Raw genomic sequence first — 17,201 nt, forward strand, 5'->3', positions numbered from 1 at the left:
TGTGCACCATAGTGATATTTGCTCCTCCTTAGCTTATATTCTCTCCAGGACCTTTTGTCGACCCATGCGCTACCACTCCATCCTGACTCCCACTATCATCACCCTGTCATCTTCATCGCTATCATCCCGCCACGCCCTATTGTGCTGGTGACGGAGGTGATAGCAGAATAGGATTAAAATAAATAAAATAAATAAATAAACTAATTATATTGATTTTGCTGGGATTTTCCTGCACCAGTGAAGACGCAGGAAAGCTGACTCAATCACTTACAAACGTGTGTCATCAAGAAGGTGACGCCTCGCTGGCAAGGCCGTGTTTCCTCAGCTCTGCGAAAGTCCGTCACGTAGGCAGGAAGCGCATCCCCAGTCGCCACTCGCGCCACTCAGCGTCCCCAGGGTGGAGAGGCGAGGCAAGGAATACAACACGTTTAATACATGTAACTTTATTATTTTATCTATTGAATCACTCTCACAAAAATCAGAAAATAAAATTATTAGCAAACATGAAAAATTAACCATACATATATTTTAAGTACCACAGTGGATCAGCAGCCACAGAGGTATTAACTCCAAAATATGTTTTGTTCATATTTCTTTTTGTCATTTATTTTTAATAATATGCATATGGAAACATCAATAATAAAAATATATGGGAATACATTATCTTAATATGGAACTAGGGTGTACAGGCTGAGGGAGATGGTGCGGTCTGCGAGCTCCTGGCGCAGGAGGGAGTGGGGGGTCGGCCCACCCGCCTCCCAGTGACAAACAAACAAACAAACAAACAAACAGGCTCAAGCAAATAAAGGTACACTGAGGCCATATTGCTATCCAAAATAAACACATATGGTAGGAAAATAATATATAGTAATCCATTAAAAAAAAATTGCGTGTGTCTGCTGAGGCAAGGCTGATGCCACGTCTGCGAGGCGGGGTGTGGCGGGGCGGGGCGGCGAGCCAGACCCCGCCCCCCTACCCTCGCCCCGGCGACCACCACCTCGCCTCAGCCTCCAAACACCTTGTCATAAAAGATCTCCACAAGCTTCAACTAGACAAACTTGTAAAAAAACAATAATTAGTTTTGAGTTCAACAACACAGCAATAATAATAATAATAATAATAATAATAATAATAATAATAATGGGCTAGTGGCCGAGGATCGAAGATAAAAGTAACCAAACGCTTGACTAGTTCACGTTTTCTTTGTCAAGTCAAAGTAGAGAGCCCTGGACAACCCGGCTTCCATTGACCTCGTGAGACCTAATTATAATAGTATTTAAGATGCCCGTGTAAGAAGTACTCTGGCTTCACTGATACCAATAAAAAAGTATAATTATTATCATTAACAAATTAACCTACGTAATAAAATTACATATTGATAATAACAGTATAGATGGGTAGCAAAATATATTTCTACCAGGAGGAAGAGGAAGAGGATGAGGAAGAAGACGAAGGGGAGGGAGGGGGCGAGGGGCGGACTCTGTGCCGGAGGGCAACTGGAAGGGAAGGGCGGGAGATGGGCAGCATCAGGTCTTCAGAAACACTCAACTGAGCCAGTGTTACATAACGCTTCTGAAATTATGGTAGAAAATATCTTGAGAAAATTATAAAGTGTATATATTTGTTTCTCTCTATATATAATTATATACAGATATATTTAGCTATGAGGCTATGGGATGGACAACAGAGTGTGGTGAGGTATGGTGGGAGTCCGCCCCGGGTCCGGGTGTGGGGAGGGGCCTTACACACGAGGGTGGGTCGCGGTGCGGGGGGGCGGCCGTCACCACAACATCAAGCACTTCACACAACTAGAATTTTCATGAGGTTGATGGGCCGGGTGGTACAATGAGTGGGGGTGACGGGGCGGCCCTCCGGCACCGGGACGCCGCTACACAACCGAGACTGGACTGCTACTCTGCTACAATACGGCGACACCACTGTCAAGATCGTGAAAAAATACTCACTACATACTTGATAAATGACAAAAACTGGCGGGTCCTGGCCTGCCTCTGTCCGCCTTACATCCAGCACCGTCGTGGCCATCAGATTTTTTTTATTTTTGTTAAGTTTTTACACTGGTCACAATATCAAGTTGACACGAGAACACACTACCGAGTACACGTTATTGCTTCTGGTTACAGATGAAGAAAAGACATGTCAGGAGGCTCGGGGCTGCGGCGGCAACCTGGCGGCACACGCCCGTCAGCCACTTGTGCTGGATGCAACACTCTGATTCGCTTCCAAATCTCAATCATTATCGGGGAAAGTTTGTATGATAATTTTAAAGCACGAGCTGAAGTAAGGGCAGATGGGCTTGGGCGGCTGGCTGGGAGGCGCGGCACTCCCCCTTTGTCACACAAACCAAACATTCATTTTTACAGGTGATAAATGAAAGAAAAAAGTAAGTCATTCTAGTACTAGCTCACTTAGGAACATAATAACTATTTCTAATATAAAAATAAACTAAACATATACACTTTTCTGGAGAAAAAAAAAAAAAAAAAAACGGTGGCGGATCGGAAAGCAAAGCATTGTAGGTAATGCTGAGGGACACGCCGCGTTCACCCAGGCCAGCCTCACCTGTGCCCTGCCTCCTCCTCCTCTCTCCCTCCCTTCGCCTCCTCCAAGACGCGGTGAACAGCGGCTCCTGGCATGTGAGATCTGTCCTCTTTCACTCCGACTTACTGACTCTCCAGTTTCACTCACGAATTCAGTCGCATCCAAACCCGTGCGCGTCCACGCACACTCACACTCATTCAACCTAACTCACTCACTCACTCACTCACTCACACACACACACACACACACACTTTTTGTCTCTCTCCCTCTAGTGAATATTGTACGAAACATGCAGAACGAAGCTATCGCTGGCGCCGAGTTTCCCGGGGCGGGACAAGCGGCCACGACCTCCGCCCCGCCCCAAGACACGTCAGCAGAGATATATTCCGGGGGCTACTCTTTATGCTCGGTTTTTTAATTTTTTTTATATCAGCATTATAAAGAATATATTACCATTATAACTATAAATATTTATTAACTATTGATGGCCAGAAAGAGGGTGAGGGAGGGCGCCCAGCGACCCGCTGGATCCTTCTTTATGAGCAGCCTCCAAGCGAGGGGCGGGCGGCGTGAGGGCGACCCCTGTGCGGCCTAGCGGGACGTGGCGGCGCGGCTCCCTCGCTCTCCAGATATAAGGCAACAATACCAAAGAGCACGAGAAGAGAGGTGGAGGGCGGAGTGTGGACCAGAGTGGCCGCGACCCATACCCAGACGCCGCCAGGGCAGGTGTAACAACCTTTCTATGCCCTCTACAGTGTGAGTGATAATGGCCACTACTTGGCCAATAAAGAAATCAAAAGTGGCGAGCAGCGTCTGGTTGTAGGAGCGTCCACCACTGGCTACACTTCCCCTTACATCTGAATACTGGGAAAAATAGCGCGGCCGCACCAGCCGTCACCAACCTGGGCGCTGGCTGGCGCGGACACAGGTAATGAGCATATGCTTTTGGCCTCGCGAGCCTCCCTGCTGCAACACGCTGGTCCTCGCTACAAGCTCCGATCTCTGTTCACTTAAGTGACCTGACGTGTCCCCTCAGTGACGCTAAACAATCCCAATTTTGAAGCGAGTCTCGGCTGCGGGAGAGTGTCCAGCACTGCCGGACCCGAAGTGGTCGGGGACGCGCGGCGCGGCGGCTCTCCTCGCTAGTTACCTCAGAACATCGTTACGAACGCTCATGTCTACGAGAATATACTTGATACTCAAATATATATCATTATTATAAGTATATAGACTATATTGTGAGTGGAACTTGGGTGGGATATGACGGGGAACAGGTGGGCGGGGCGGCGGTGGGCCCCACGCCCAGGTCCCGCCCCCAGCGGCCCCGCCTGCCCCGGCACGCGCACCGACACTGCGCTTAACCACTTAAAACGAAAGAAAGAAAAAAATCACATTTGGATAAAAACAATTGGAGACGATGAGTGTCCCTGCAATGGTTATTATTATTATTATTATTTATTATTATTATTATTATCATTATTATTATTATTGAGAAATCTGTTACGTTACAAAATACTGAGCAGGAGCAAGCCAGGCAGCCGCCCGCCCGAGCCCGAGGGCTGCGTCAGGCCCCCTGCAGCCCGGCCCACTGTCGGGGCGGGCTGGCTGCCACAAACTGACTTGAAGGGGTTTTAAATATTTCTCTTTTTGCATAAGTGACAAAAAATCTCTTGAAAATAGTGTAGCAATCATTGATGAATTATTGCAATAGGTTGTGCCTGGGGTGGGGCGCGGCGCCGCCTTGGGGGGGGAGCGGCCACCGGGCCCCGCCCCAGCTTCCCTGTACACACCGATTAACGCGGGAAGCCTTCATCAAGAAGCATAGAATATTTTTTGGTATTTTTATCATTTTGTTTATCATCCTAAGTATACACTACGATTTTATGAAAAATTACCATACAATATATATACGGCGCTGTAGAAAAGTACAAAAAATAAACTCATTACGGATTAGAGTGCATAGGTATTGTGAACTAACTTATGACACTGACGACAGTTGTTCAACGCTGTACTGGAAGACCCATGGAACGAAGCAGCTGCTGACCAAACGTTTCCACCGATTTATTATTATTATTTTTTTATATTTTTCTGAACCAAGATAACCCGCCGCCGCTTCCGGGCCCTCCACCAGCCCTCGCCCCTCCGCCTCCACCCGTCATGCTGAGCTTTGATTGGCTAGCGTTGAATGACCGCGGGAGGAGGGTTAGGCAGGACGGGCGACGCAGAGGAGAGGGTATGGAGTGGTCCTGGAGTGGGCAGCGGGTGGTCGGCGGGACGGGATGTTGTCCGTCTCCCGCCCTCTGCCACAGTGCGAGACCCGGACTGCTTGTCACGCTGGCGGCAAGCATGCAGGTCGGGGCGAAAAAGGTGCTAAGCCACAAGGCAATGCATCAGTACTTTAAGACTTGGCTCTGATCAGGGTCCATGGTGCCTCTGCCCAGCGAGGGGTGACCTCCAGGTGCGGCCGCAACTTATGGCTCAGCCTCGTTTAGCGCCTCGAGCTGGAGAGGAAGGTGGTGATCCGGCGCTGCACCTCGACTCTTGGCCGCTTAAACGGTGTCCCGGGCGGCGGCGCGGGCCAACACGTCACACACAACAGCAAACACAAAGGCGATGTGGTTGTTCAGCTCTTTTGTAAAAAAACGAATGAAAAATAACGTCTTCTCACTTGATATAGACTACACCACAACAGGACACCTACAACACTACAGCATTCTGATGTCCTCAGAAACAGTATAGAAATAAGGTAATAAAAATAATTTCTTAGATCACTCAACTAGGCTACACAAACAAATTACACCATAAATTTTCCTCTAATAAATCATATATATTAAAATAGATATATGAAAACTACGTAAACTTTCATCTTTGTAAATAGCGATTAAGTTGTGCTCTATGGTAAGATACAATGGGGTTGGGTATATTAGTTACTAGAGTTTATACTGGGAGGCGGCGAGGTGGCGGCCGCCCGCGTCCCGCCCCACTGGTGGGCCGGGGGGGCGGCGGGAAAGCACCCTCTTCTCGATTCCCAGCTACACTGGGGATGGAGGTGTGGGCGGGAAGCGGGTATGCCACGCCCACCCCGCTCCGTCCCCGAGACATACAGACTCGTCAGTGGGAGTCACCCCAGGAAACACTGATACAAAATGAATATCAAACAGTTTGGGTGAGAATCGAAAGGGTATAATAACACTTTTAAACTATCAGTAATATTACTCACGCTCAGAGCTTCATGTCTGTCGCTGATTATCTGTTAAGAACTACAGGGCTTCAAACTAAATCAATTCTCTCCCTAATTACAAAAAAATACCTTTAGACAAACTTTGCACCTAAATACCTTGACCAATATGCCCGCACCCTGCCAGGTGGGCGGCGGGGAGGGCGTGCATGCGGGGTGAGGGGCGCAGGGCCCGGGACTCACTTACCCTCATACAGGGTAGGTAAACAAAGTTACATAGACACTCGCTATTAATGACAGGTAGAAAAAATATATCATAAAGGAACTAAAAACACTCAACTGTAAACTTCCATTAAAAGAAAAAGAAAAATATAAATCTTAGGACAAAAATATATATATTACCTTAAAACTAAATAATCTTGCCTTGATTCAGCCAAGAGAACTCTGAACTGTCCCGTGGTGGTGCAGGGCCCCACCGCGTCCCAGGGCCCGCGACACCTGCCCGGCCTCGTGCGTTGTCAAGGGGAGGGACACAACTTGGCAAACTACTCATCGCCAGGCCTGGAAGGGGTCGGAAGGCCCCACAAGGGACCGAGGGGAGTAGGGTGGGCACCCTGGTGCTCCCCACAGCTCTTCCCGGGCCCTTCCCTGGGCCCCGACCACACTGGGATCATGTGTAACACGTGCACGACGCTTAGTCCTTCAAGTCAGACTCAAACAAACATTATCACAAAAATGTATTGATAATTAAATATATTGGAAATTAAAAATTGGTCTAGAATACTGATTTTTCCATCTCTATACAAAATAAAGTTTTCACATTTCATAGTTTTTTTTCTTTATATCAATAATGAGCAAGAACTTAGATAAAGCACTATGACTAAGATAATATCACTGTATTGCTTCCATTACATGAATGCACAAACTGGGTCAACTCTGGTGGGTGGCTCCTGGGCGGTGGTGGTGGTGGTGGTGGTGGTGGTGGAGGTGGAGGTGGAGGTGGAGGTGGAGGTGGAGGTGGTGGTGGTGGTGGTGGTGGTGGGATAGGGACTGGCATGGTAGGTAGGGAAAGAGGTGGAGGTGGTGGTGATGGGGTAGAGGTGGTGCCGGGCGTGTGGGGTGAAGGCACGAGGCGATCGTTCAGGTGGGTGGGTCACGGAGCCGGCCTGAGGTGGCCCCGCTGATCCTGGAGCCCTCCCACACTACCCACTGGCCACCTGGCCACCCGCAGGCAGGCGGGCAGCTGGCTGGATGGTGGGCGGCTGACAAGCTCACATGGAGCTGATGAGGATATGTTGCATTCGTTGTGTGGCAGCTTGGAGGCTGGGCGGGCGGTCGGGCGGACAGACGGGGTGAGTAGTGGGGAGTAGGGGGCGGATGGGTGAACAGAAGAGCGGTGGATGCCAACAGTTCAGATCTGGGAGCGGATAGGTACTGGCTTCACCCTTTGGGCCAGGCTGGCTGGCCTTGCTGGTCTGCCCACCTGCCTGCTTGCTTGCCTCCCTGCTCACCTGCCTGCCTGCCCTCCTGGCCGCCCGCCTTGCCCCGCCCCGCTCCGAGCCGTCCGGAGTACCCAGGAAACAGTGGGAGATCGACGGAGGGGCATAACCCCTTGGCAGTTGTTGGCGGGGCGCGGCCCGCCTATCACAGCCTGACAACAGCTGTTCTCCGCTCTGACTTGAAGGACCCGCGTCCAGCACCGACGCTTGGCCGCCTGGCCCGGCCCGGCACTCACATGAGTCATACATTAAAAATGCTTTACATTTCGTAAGAAAAAATGAAATAAAAATATCTTCACAATATTTTAATAAAAAATCATTATTAATTTTTAAAGATAATACTCTTCAATCTGCAAATATATGCTATACAGACTAATATAATCTATAAGCTGGTGGGTCGAGCTTGGCGGCGTGTGGTGAGGCTGAGTGCCGCGTTAGGAAAAGATGCGGATGGCCTGCGTCACCTTCATGCGACAAATTGGGCACTCAGCTGCCTCTGACACCAGCTTGTTGGCGCAGTCCAGGCAGAAGAGGTTGTGGCCACAGGGTACAAGGGCGGCCACCACTTCTGACTCGCAGCAAGTAACACAGCGCTTCTTTTCCTCCAGCCCATTCACCAGATGAGTCATGGCTGCGCCTGTGGAGGTAGCAGGTGACGGGGGCAGCCCCGGGGCAGCCTGGAAGGCGTTCAGCTGCTGAGTGAGATCTGGGGTGGAGGCTGGGGAAGAAGAGGAAGGGGATGAGGTGGGCAGCCCACCTAAGCCTCCAAGGCCCCCCGTCAGTGCAGAATTGAGCGATGCCAGAGAGGGAGCGGAGGCTAAACCCGGGGCAGAGTCTGAGCTGGTTCGGCGGGCTGGGGGGTGGGCCTCTAATGATGGGGAGAGTCGGGAGGAGGGTGGTGATGACCCAGACACTGACGACGACCGGCGCGTCAGTGAAGATGACAGAGTGGAGGAGAGAGACGAGAATGTGGAACTGAGGGATGAGCTGGAGCTGACAGTGGAGTTCATGGACCGCCCAAGCTCACCCCAGATGCTGGAGGGCGCAGGATCAAAGGATGGGGAGGATCCCATGGATGAGCCCAGAGATCCCAGGCCCTCGTCCACCCCATACAGCCCCAGTCCATTGCCGCCGCTGTTGCCACCGCCATTGGTCACCTCACTGCCAAGCTTCGTGCCGCCCACACTGCCGCCACTGAACGACGAGAAGAGAGATGACTCCAGGGCACCACCTCCGCCGCCAGTGCTGCCGCCACTCCCGCTGCCTTTGCCTGAAGAGCCAAGCAGCGAGGAACTGGTGTCCCCTAGCAGTGTGAAGGCGGAGTTGAGGTCATTGAGCTGGTTTAAAGTATTGAGGCTGTTGAGGGTGTTGTTGAGGCTAGTCATGCCGCCTAGTCCGCTGCCACTCAGCCCGCTCAGCCCGTTGATACTGTTGATTGTGGAACCGTTGGAAAGACCATTGGTGAGCCCATTGAGGCCGGTCCCATTGGTGAGGCCGTTGATGGAGGCCAGACCGTTGAGCGAGGAATTGTTGAGCTTGTACAGTGACGACACCAGCTCCGAAGATGACGGGCTAAACAAATTATCTAAGCCGTGGGATGGAGCAGGATAGTCTGGGTGGTGTCGGGCAGCTGCAGCCGCTGCAGCAGCAGCGGCCGCGGCCGCGGCAGCCGCAGCATTGGGCTCATCCTGGTCCAGCAGGCCGCCCGTGCGCATGGCGATGTGTGCCTCTATCTCCTTCCGGGCCTGCTCCACTGACTCTGGCAACCCAGTCACCTCAAAGACTGGCTCCTTGTCCCGCGATGGGGTGACGATGTAGGTGTGGGTCTGCTGCTGGATGCGCTTGATGGTGGCACCCTTGGGCCCCACCACCAGGCCCACCACACGGTATGGCACCCGCACCTGGATGGTCACCTGGCCGGGAACGTTGGTCGGGGGGCCCGGAGCCATGGAGCCATTGAGGTTATTCTTGCGGCAGGCACGGATCTGGCTGAAGTGTTCTGCCGCTGAGAGGATCTCCCGCTTAGCCATGCCCACGTCCTCCTTTCGCCCTGCACATGACACAACTCTTATCAGTGTGGTGGTTAGACCCATGCTATACACTGATACAACACTTAAATAGTGCTACTTCTTAGTCTGATACACAATGTAAAACAGTGAAGTAAGACAGCAGTGAGGAAGATGAAGCATCAGAAGAGAAAGAGATGTGGTGCTACATCTACCACACCAACATGAACTTAGGCAAGCTATCAAGAAAGAAGTTTGTCACTCAGCTGGCTAGTCAAGAAGGAATGGTATTCAGGATAAAGAAAGTAGAGGGGATACAGTGCCCAAATATAGTAGTCCAATTCTCCCTTCCTAATATATGACCCCTCCCAATTTTTTTCTCACTCCACATCTCTAGACAAGAGCAGTCATGAGAAAATACTTAATACTTAAATCATGAAAGGATTACCAACAGGTCATGTCAGAACACTGCTGTGTCCTTTCCACGAGAAACCAACATTGATTAAAAATAACCGAGAGATTTTCACACAATAGGCCTCCAAGAACTATCAAAGACAACAGCGTGGCATCTCCCTTCCCTAAATGCATTCCTACCAAGGTGCTGATCATCAACACAGTTCCTGGTATCCAACAAACTTTACTTAAGCTAACTTTGCTTTCACTACTCATTGTACATAGCCCACACTTCTCCCACATTCACACAACTATGCCTTGTCTACCTATACACCTGACACATATTGCTGCACCCTAGCTAATCTTCCCAGTATTTTCCCTGAAGCTGTTCAGTGCCTTGTTACTCTATCCAACATTATCTCTTTCTGGCCAGGCAAGTACAATTACCTACCTTGAGGAGGCACAAGGCTGCCCAGCATAATATTCACATTAAAGGAGCAAAGGTATGGAACCCACCCACACCCCCTATTCACCACACTCCCATCAAACCCTGTTCATAAACCTCGGCCACCACACCCTGCCCACTGCCCTCAACCCCTGCTCGTGATCCACTAGTGACCTGCACAGCCAGACTCCACACTATGTAGGCATGTACCCCCTTACAACAAGAACAACAAAAACAAGAGAGAGAGAGAGAGAGAGAGAGAGAGAGAGAGAGAGAGAGAGAGAGAGAGAGAGAGAGAGAGAGAGAGAGAGAGAGAGAGAGAGAGAGAGAGAGAGAGAGAGAGAGAACAAGCAAGGGAAGCACTGAGGTTGAGTCCACTAGTAAGAAATATAGTAGAGGAAGTACTGCACGAAGGCTGAATAAATTCCAGATAACACTCACCAGTGACTACAAACACTGGCTCCTCTCCTCTGACGGGCGTCTTGATGTACGTGTTGGTCTTGGCCCGCAGAGCCTTGATCTTACAGCCTGCAACAGAACAAGTCTGTTAGTACTTGCTGACACACACACACACACACACACACACACACACACACACACACACACACACACACACACACACACACACACACACACACACACACACACTCCACTAAATACTTCATATTTATACATAATACTATAAAATAGCTAATATCGTGATGCCAATAATGTTAAAAATGTGATGGCTTGACAACTTACACAAGACATTTTGGCAGTTTTGTTTTCTTTCTTTTATCTGTGACAGTGTTTTGAAAGTGAGGTGACCTAATGATTGCTGTTGAGATAATAGGAATAACAATTGTAGCTATTATGGGTATTCAATTGGAGCAGTAGTGGTGATTGATGAAGACAGTGGTGGTGGTACTGTTTGTATGTTGATATGGTGTTATGCTTAACAGAGTAATGGTAGCAGTAGTGTGGAGCAAGGCAGGGTGTTAGCGGTGTGGAGCACGGTGAATGTGCAATGTGGTTAGTTAAAGTGCTGTACTATATGGCACTGTGCGGTGGTGTGGAGCATGGCACTGAGTGGTGGCAGTAAGAAGTATATGTTGTAGTGGTCATTCTTTCCCCTGTAGTCGTTACTGTGATGCTAAAGTGATGGCACTATTCTGGCTTCGAATAAGCATATCTTTCTCTTTTTACTAATTCATTATGATCTTGTATAGTCGACTTGAATAATTATTCAGGTCTCACTACATGTACGCAATATTCATGCCACCTAGAACATTACTAAGATACCCAACACTTGTCTATAATCTACACAAAACCTTACAACTCAAGACCAAAGCAAATACCTACATGACGAAAAACCACGGTATACAATCTTTTAACAGTTTCCACCATCACTTGTAACATATGAAAACACGAGGCAAGCCATTGTTTATTTGGGAAGTATCGCGGCGCCACCACACTCCGGATCCTTATCACCGTGTAGGGGATCACGATGCTTGACTGACAAGATCCCAGGCTTTGCCACCACATCGCTGCCTATGGGCGCCTCACTGCGGCAAGCCACCTCAACACCCGCTCTTAACCCTTCACATTTGTGTCTCCACAAGTTATATTTACAGCCATCGGGTTAATAGCATTGCTTACCTAACCCTTCTCTTTACCCAACATCTTATTACTGGCGGTGCTTAGCTCAACAACAAAAACACATACATACACTTGCTCTTCGTCTCTCACTAAGAACCTTCTAGGAACATTGGCTCATAAATTAAACTTGTATTTACGCCACGACCATTTCACATTCCTCCCGTGCCTCTCTCATTAATGCTGATCGTACATACTCCATAAACGCCGCGGAATCGTTACCCATGCCGCCTCCTCTACAATAGCTGCCCTCGTCGCCTCACGCCTACACCGCGCCGCGCAGGTCCGGCTCCAGCCTTTACCCAAATACCTTTTTGTCCGAGTAGGAATAATTATGGAAATGCGAACCCCAGTCTGCCCATTAGCGTGCATACTTTGGGCGAGTGGGTGATGGAACCCCTTGCCCTCTCTCCGCCCACCCTGGGGTGTGAAAATGTAGAATCCATCCCCGAGGAGGAGGAACGCAGAGAACAAAGATGGGCGTGGAGTGGCGGCGGCGGCGGCGGCGGGGAGCGGTGAGGGCAAGGTCAGAGAGGCGACGGGAAGATATAGTGGGTGAAATACATGTGAGGTGGACGATGGGAGGAAAGAGAGAGAGTAGTAGGTAAGATGGCCAGCATGCCTATAGTGTTCACCCAAGAATAATACGAAGCTTCAATCTATTCCCTAACCCCGCGACACACTCCTCAGCTTGACATGCGCTCAGTAATGGTGAGGCGGGTCTCAAAACGAGCATCCCCGGCGGCCTGCCTCACCCAGCAGCCCAGGTGTTGGCATGGGCAGCAGGGAGTGCAGTGGCAGCGCCTCGCCATGACGAACGGGCCACGTGCGTCTCGGTCTCGTGGTCCGGTGTGGTTTTGTCGTTTCCACCTCCTTGTGCTAAATTAAAAAAAATGTACGCGTGCTCGGGTTTTGTTTAATGCAATATTTGAAGCATTCCTGTACCCTGAAATGAACTGCTCGATGATAGACAGGCTGGTAGGAAGAGGAAAGTTAAAAGGTCGTATAGGAAGTACAATTGTAGATAAAAAGATGGTAGGCTGTTGTCTATCTACGTTTAAGAACGCATTACGAAGCGCGGATACACATGCAAGGAGCGAAAGTGTAAAATTACTAAATGAATACATGATTGAATTAATGAATTAATACGCAAAAGAACATCTTGCTTGGTGAAAAGAGCGCAACACAGCACCAACAATTTCATAGCCTCCTGGGTGGTGGCAGACCTGTGGAACGCAGGTTTCGCTGAGGTGGGTACGGGTCAATGGTCCGATCTGAAGGTACGCGCCCACACAGCCAGGTGAGAACAGGCAGGTGAGAAGAGGTCTGCGCTGCGCCTCGTCTACATGGAGTGCGTACAGGTAATAATACTGGAAGTGGTTACGTTAGCAGTCAGTGACTCCTCCCAACTCCCCTTTCCTTCCCTCCCTCCCAGGCAGTCAGGCGGCACACCGGTCTTAACCACGGCACAGAGGAGGAGGCTCATGGGAAATACTCTTCTACCCTGTCTGCCTCTCAGGTTCTCGGAAGAAAACAAAGATGTAACAGAGGAACCCGGCTGGCTGGGTGAGGGATGTGAGGCGTAAATGAGGAACACGTGGTTGTGCTGTGTGGAGGGAGCGTGAGGATGGCAGGAAGGAAATGGTGGAAGGGTGGAGAAGCTTGGGTGGACTTGAAGTTTAGAATCCACGTGGAAGAGTGTGGTGAGTGAGTGAGTGTGTGCGTGGTGGAGTGTGGAGAGCATTCCCCCCGGATGTGGCGGCAAGAACACCACCACCATACTTCTCTCCACCTCCACCTCCACCTCCACCACCACCACCACCACCCATCCCACGGCCCTTCCATCTCCACATCCCGACAGGAAGGCCCCTTCTTCCCCCTCCCCTCTCCTGCCCTGCCCCTCATCCATGATCAGGACCTGAAGCCAATGACCTAGTGACCACGGCGCACTCCTGGCACGCAGCCATACACGCCACGTCCAATGCCTGTGCCTTGTCCACCAGACACAGCCACACAAACAGAAACAAGCAAGCGGACGCGGACACACACACACACACACACACACACACACACACACACACACACACACACACACACACACACACACACACCGCGTAGTGTAGTGGTTAGCACGCTCGACTCACAATCGAGAGGGCCAAGTTCGAGTCCTGGGAAGCGGCGAGGCAATTGGGCAAGCCTCTTAATGTGTGGCCCTTGTTCACCTAACAGTAAATAGGTACGGGATGTAACTCGAGGGGTTGTGGCCTCGCTTTCCCGGTGTTGTGTGTTGTGGTCTCAGTCCTACCCGAAGATCGGTCTATGAGCTCTGGGCTCGCTCCGTAATGGGGAAGACTGGCTGGGTGACCAGCAGACGACCGAGGTGAATTACACACACACACACACACACACACACACACACACACACACACACACACACACACACACACACACACACACACACACACCAGACCGTCACTCCCATCCCATCCCTGCGTCCCTCACCGCCACACAAGGACATGTGGCCATTCAACCCATCCACGGCTAATGCTTCTGTTTTCTGCTCTCCTCCCCCTCCCTCTCTCTTCTCTCTATCTCTCTCTCTCATCGGCGCACACACACACACACACACACACACACACACACACACACACACACACACACACACACACACACACACACAAGGCCCTGAGGAGCCCCGCGCGGCCGCCTTGGGGTAGCACAGGTCAGTGACGCTCACGAGGCGGACTCCAAAAGAACAGAGGAGGAAGGGGGGAGCGGGAGGCGAGGGCAGTAAAGATCAAGGTGAGGGAACCAACAAGAAATTCACCCTCACCCCCTCCTTCCGTACCTCGCTGCCTTCCCCCTACCACTCATCCACACGCACCTTCCCCTCCCCACTAGATCCCGTCGGCGCTCGTCCCCCGCACATCTGGATCTCGTAGTTGTACAGATTCGCAGGGCAGGACGAAACTAAAGTAAAAACCGAAAGACAAAGTTGTGAAAAGGTGCAGAGGATGGAAGGATGGCGGCCGGGAGATGAAAAGCCACAAAAGCTGAGTAGGAAGGTGGGATGGTACGTTACAGTACGCAGAGGGGCACTGTGAGGTGAGGAAAGATGGGATGCCAGGAGAGAACTGCGCAAGGCTACGGTGAGTGACTGCTGCAGGAGACGGGAGGAATTAGAATGCGCTGGAGGGTAGGTCAGTGCGGGAGGAGACGTAGGAGTAAGTTTTCCTCCAAGAGGTGGTACTGTTGGCACTTTCTCTCCGCCGATCGTGTTTCTCCGCCCTCGGAGGAGTGGTAAGGGGCCGCCGCGCCACTGACCTTGATCACCTGCACTCTTGTGGGGGGGAGGTGGGGAATCAGCTGGCCGCCGCCTGAGCCTGACACTGGCGGGGGGAAAGTGGCGGCGGGTTTCAATGTCAGTGTCAGTGTCGACTCTCACTTTCCTTCTGCAACTCGTCTTCTCTTTCAATGCCGGGAAGTCTAGCTCGGGAAAGGAGGAGGAGGAGGAGGAGGAGGAGGAGGAGGAGGAGGAGGAGGAGGAGGAGGAGGAGGAGGAGGAGGAGGAGGAAAGAACCTCCGGGTGGAGAAGGAAGTGGTGGTAAAGGATGAGGACGAGGAGGTGCATAAAAAGTTACGTCAATGGATAAAGAAGTGAAGGAAGAGGAGGCACTCTCACTCTCTGCGGCACCTTCCCCCACGCCTCCTCTTGCCTCTCATCTACGTCCGCCTCACGTTTTCAGCCCCAGCAGAGCGTGGCTGCACCGCCTCGCTACACCAACTGGTTTAGTTTTTTTTTTTTTCTCCGACGTGAATGTCAGTTCTTCGCTGCCGCCGCCAGGTTCTTCGCTTCACCACCCCAACAATGCCCCGGGCAGGGAAGACCTGCGCCACGACCATCTGAGGCCGTGCTAGGTCGCGCCAATGACCCACTATTGTTAGTGGAAGCAGCTGCACGCGTGGACGTTGATAAGGTTAGCAGAAGGGCGATTGGTAGGTCATGGAAGGTGGCCTCCACTTCCACATGTGCGGCGCCGCACGGCCCGTCATCACACAGGTGTGTGCGGGGAAAGGGGACGGGCGGGCGGGGCTGAGGTATGTCGGTGGTCATTACAATGGGCGGCGGAAGCCTAACCTGTCGCCCGGGGCACCGACATTCCCTACACACAAAAACGACTTACCGAGGTGCCACAGTTCCGCCACGCTGCCGCCGCGGCCCCGCGTGGCACACACGGCACGCCTCTCCTCGCCTAGACATCAGTTGAGAAGGCTACTATGCGCCCAGAAAGGACCTGCTCGCTCGCCTGCTCTCGCCATCACCTAACAATGACCCGCCCAAAGGTCACCTCCACACCCCCGTTCCCTAACCCCCCCTCTCTCTCTCTCGCACACTATGTATCAGTGGCCCCTTTGAGCTGTGGTGGTGGTGGTGGTGGTGGTGGTGGTGGTGGTGGTGGTGATCCTCGCGGCGTCATGGTTCACTGCTCGTCCACAGCTCCAATACCTGCGTCTTACACCATTCCCGATCCGTTCCACCACCAACATCACCATCACAATCTAGCTTCCACTACTACCGCGGCAAGGTGTGTACCACGCCCCCGCGGAACACGCTGACCACCAAAGCCTCGCTGCAACGCTGCGCTCAGAGCAAACCCAAACACAAGCACCTGGAGGCGGCGGCAGCCAGGCAACAAACCCAAGCAGACCAGGCCCCTTGGAATGCACCGAATACCACCACCACCACCGGCGCCAACATCCCCACATGGACTTGCCTCTGCACCCACTCATCTCTTAGGCACGCGGCTCCACCTGGTCCTGTGCGCTGCTGTGTGCTGCTGCTGCTGTTACTGATTCACTACCACCACCATGATACTAAAAGTTTGATTTCACCTGATCGACTCCATTTTAATTTAAATGCAATTTCAAGCAAACAGAAATTAATTAATTTGAAATGAAGTGAAATTACATGCTCTTCAATACTAATTACTTGATTAAAAATCCTCACCAGACTAAAATCAATGAAGAAGCTTTCTCTTGTGATAAAATTTAGGGCAGGATGTTTACATGGCACAAAAAAATAAAGAAAACGTTTTACAACGCATCTCCTACTAACGTCTTACGGACCTCAAATATCTCTATCCCATTAAACCTCTCACCATGTTTTAGTATTCCTGCAACTATTAATTCCAGTGTTGCTGTTATTGTCGGTGCTGAGAACACGTCTACGCTCGTATAGAATTACCACTGCGAAATTACAGACCAAGTAACGAGAGGCCCAATGCAGATATTGTTGGGGCGGGAGGGGGTGTGATGGGGTAGGGGGGGCAGTGAATAGTCCAGGCTACGCAGGTCAGTGCCACCCCATTATCGCTAGTCTGTTGATGGTGACGTGCAGGTCGGGACCGGGCGCTGGCGAGGAGAATGGCGGGGCGCTTCATGCCAGGGGCACGCCATCTCCTGAAAAAGGGGGCACTCTACCCAAG

The 17,201-nt window shown here is 51.3% G+C and overlaps 1 protein-coding gene across 1 annotated transcript in view; it reads right to left on the reverse strand.

The window, feature by feature from the left end:
* Positions 1–427: 427 nt before the first annotated feature.
* Positions 428–17,201, reverse strand: part of LOC123514521 (RNA-binding protein MEX3B-like) — a 71,565-nt gene continuing 54,791 nt past the window's right edge. Inside the window, exons 2-3 of the mRNA XM_045272413.1 lie at positions 10,522–10,608; positions 428–9,286 (exon numbers count right to left, since the gene is read on the reverse strand). Coding sequence (XP_045128348.1) covers positions 7,671–9,286; positions 10,522–10,608 — 1,703 coding nt within the window. The 3' untranslated portion in view covers positions 428–7,670. The remainder of the gene's footprint in view (positions 9,287–10,521; positions 10,609–17,201) is intronic.

The sequence above is a fragment of the Portunus trituberculatus genome, chromosome 38 (genome assembly GCF_017591435.1).
Source record: "Portunus trituberculatus isolate SZX2019 chromosome 38, ASM1759143v1, whole genome shotgun sequence".
Taxonomy (NCBI): domain Eukaryota; kingdom Metazoa; phylum Arthropoda; class Malacostraca; order Decapoda; family Portunidae; genus Portunus; species Portunus trituberculatus.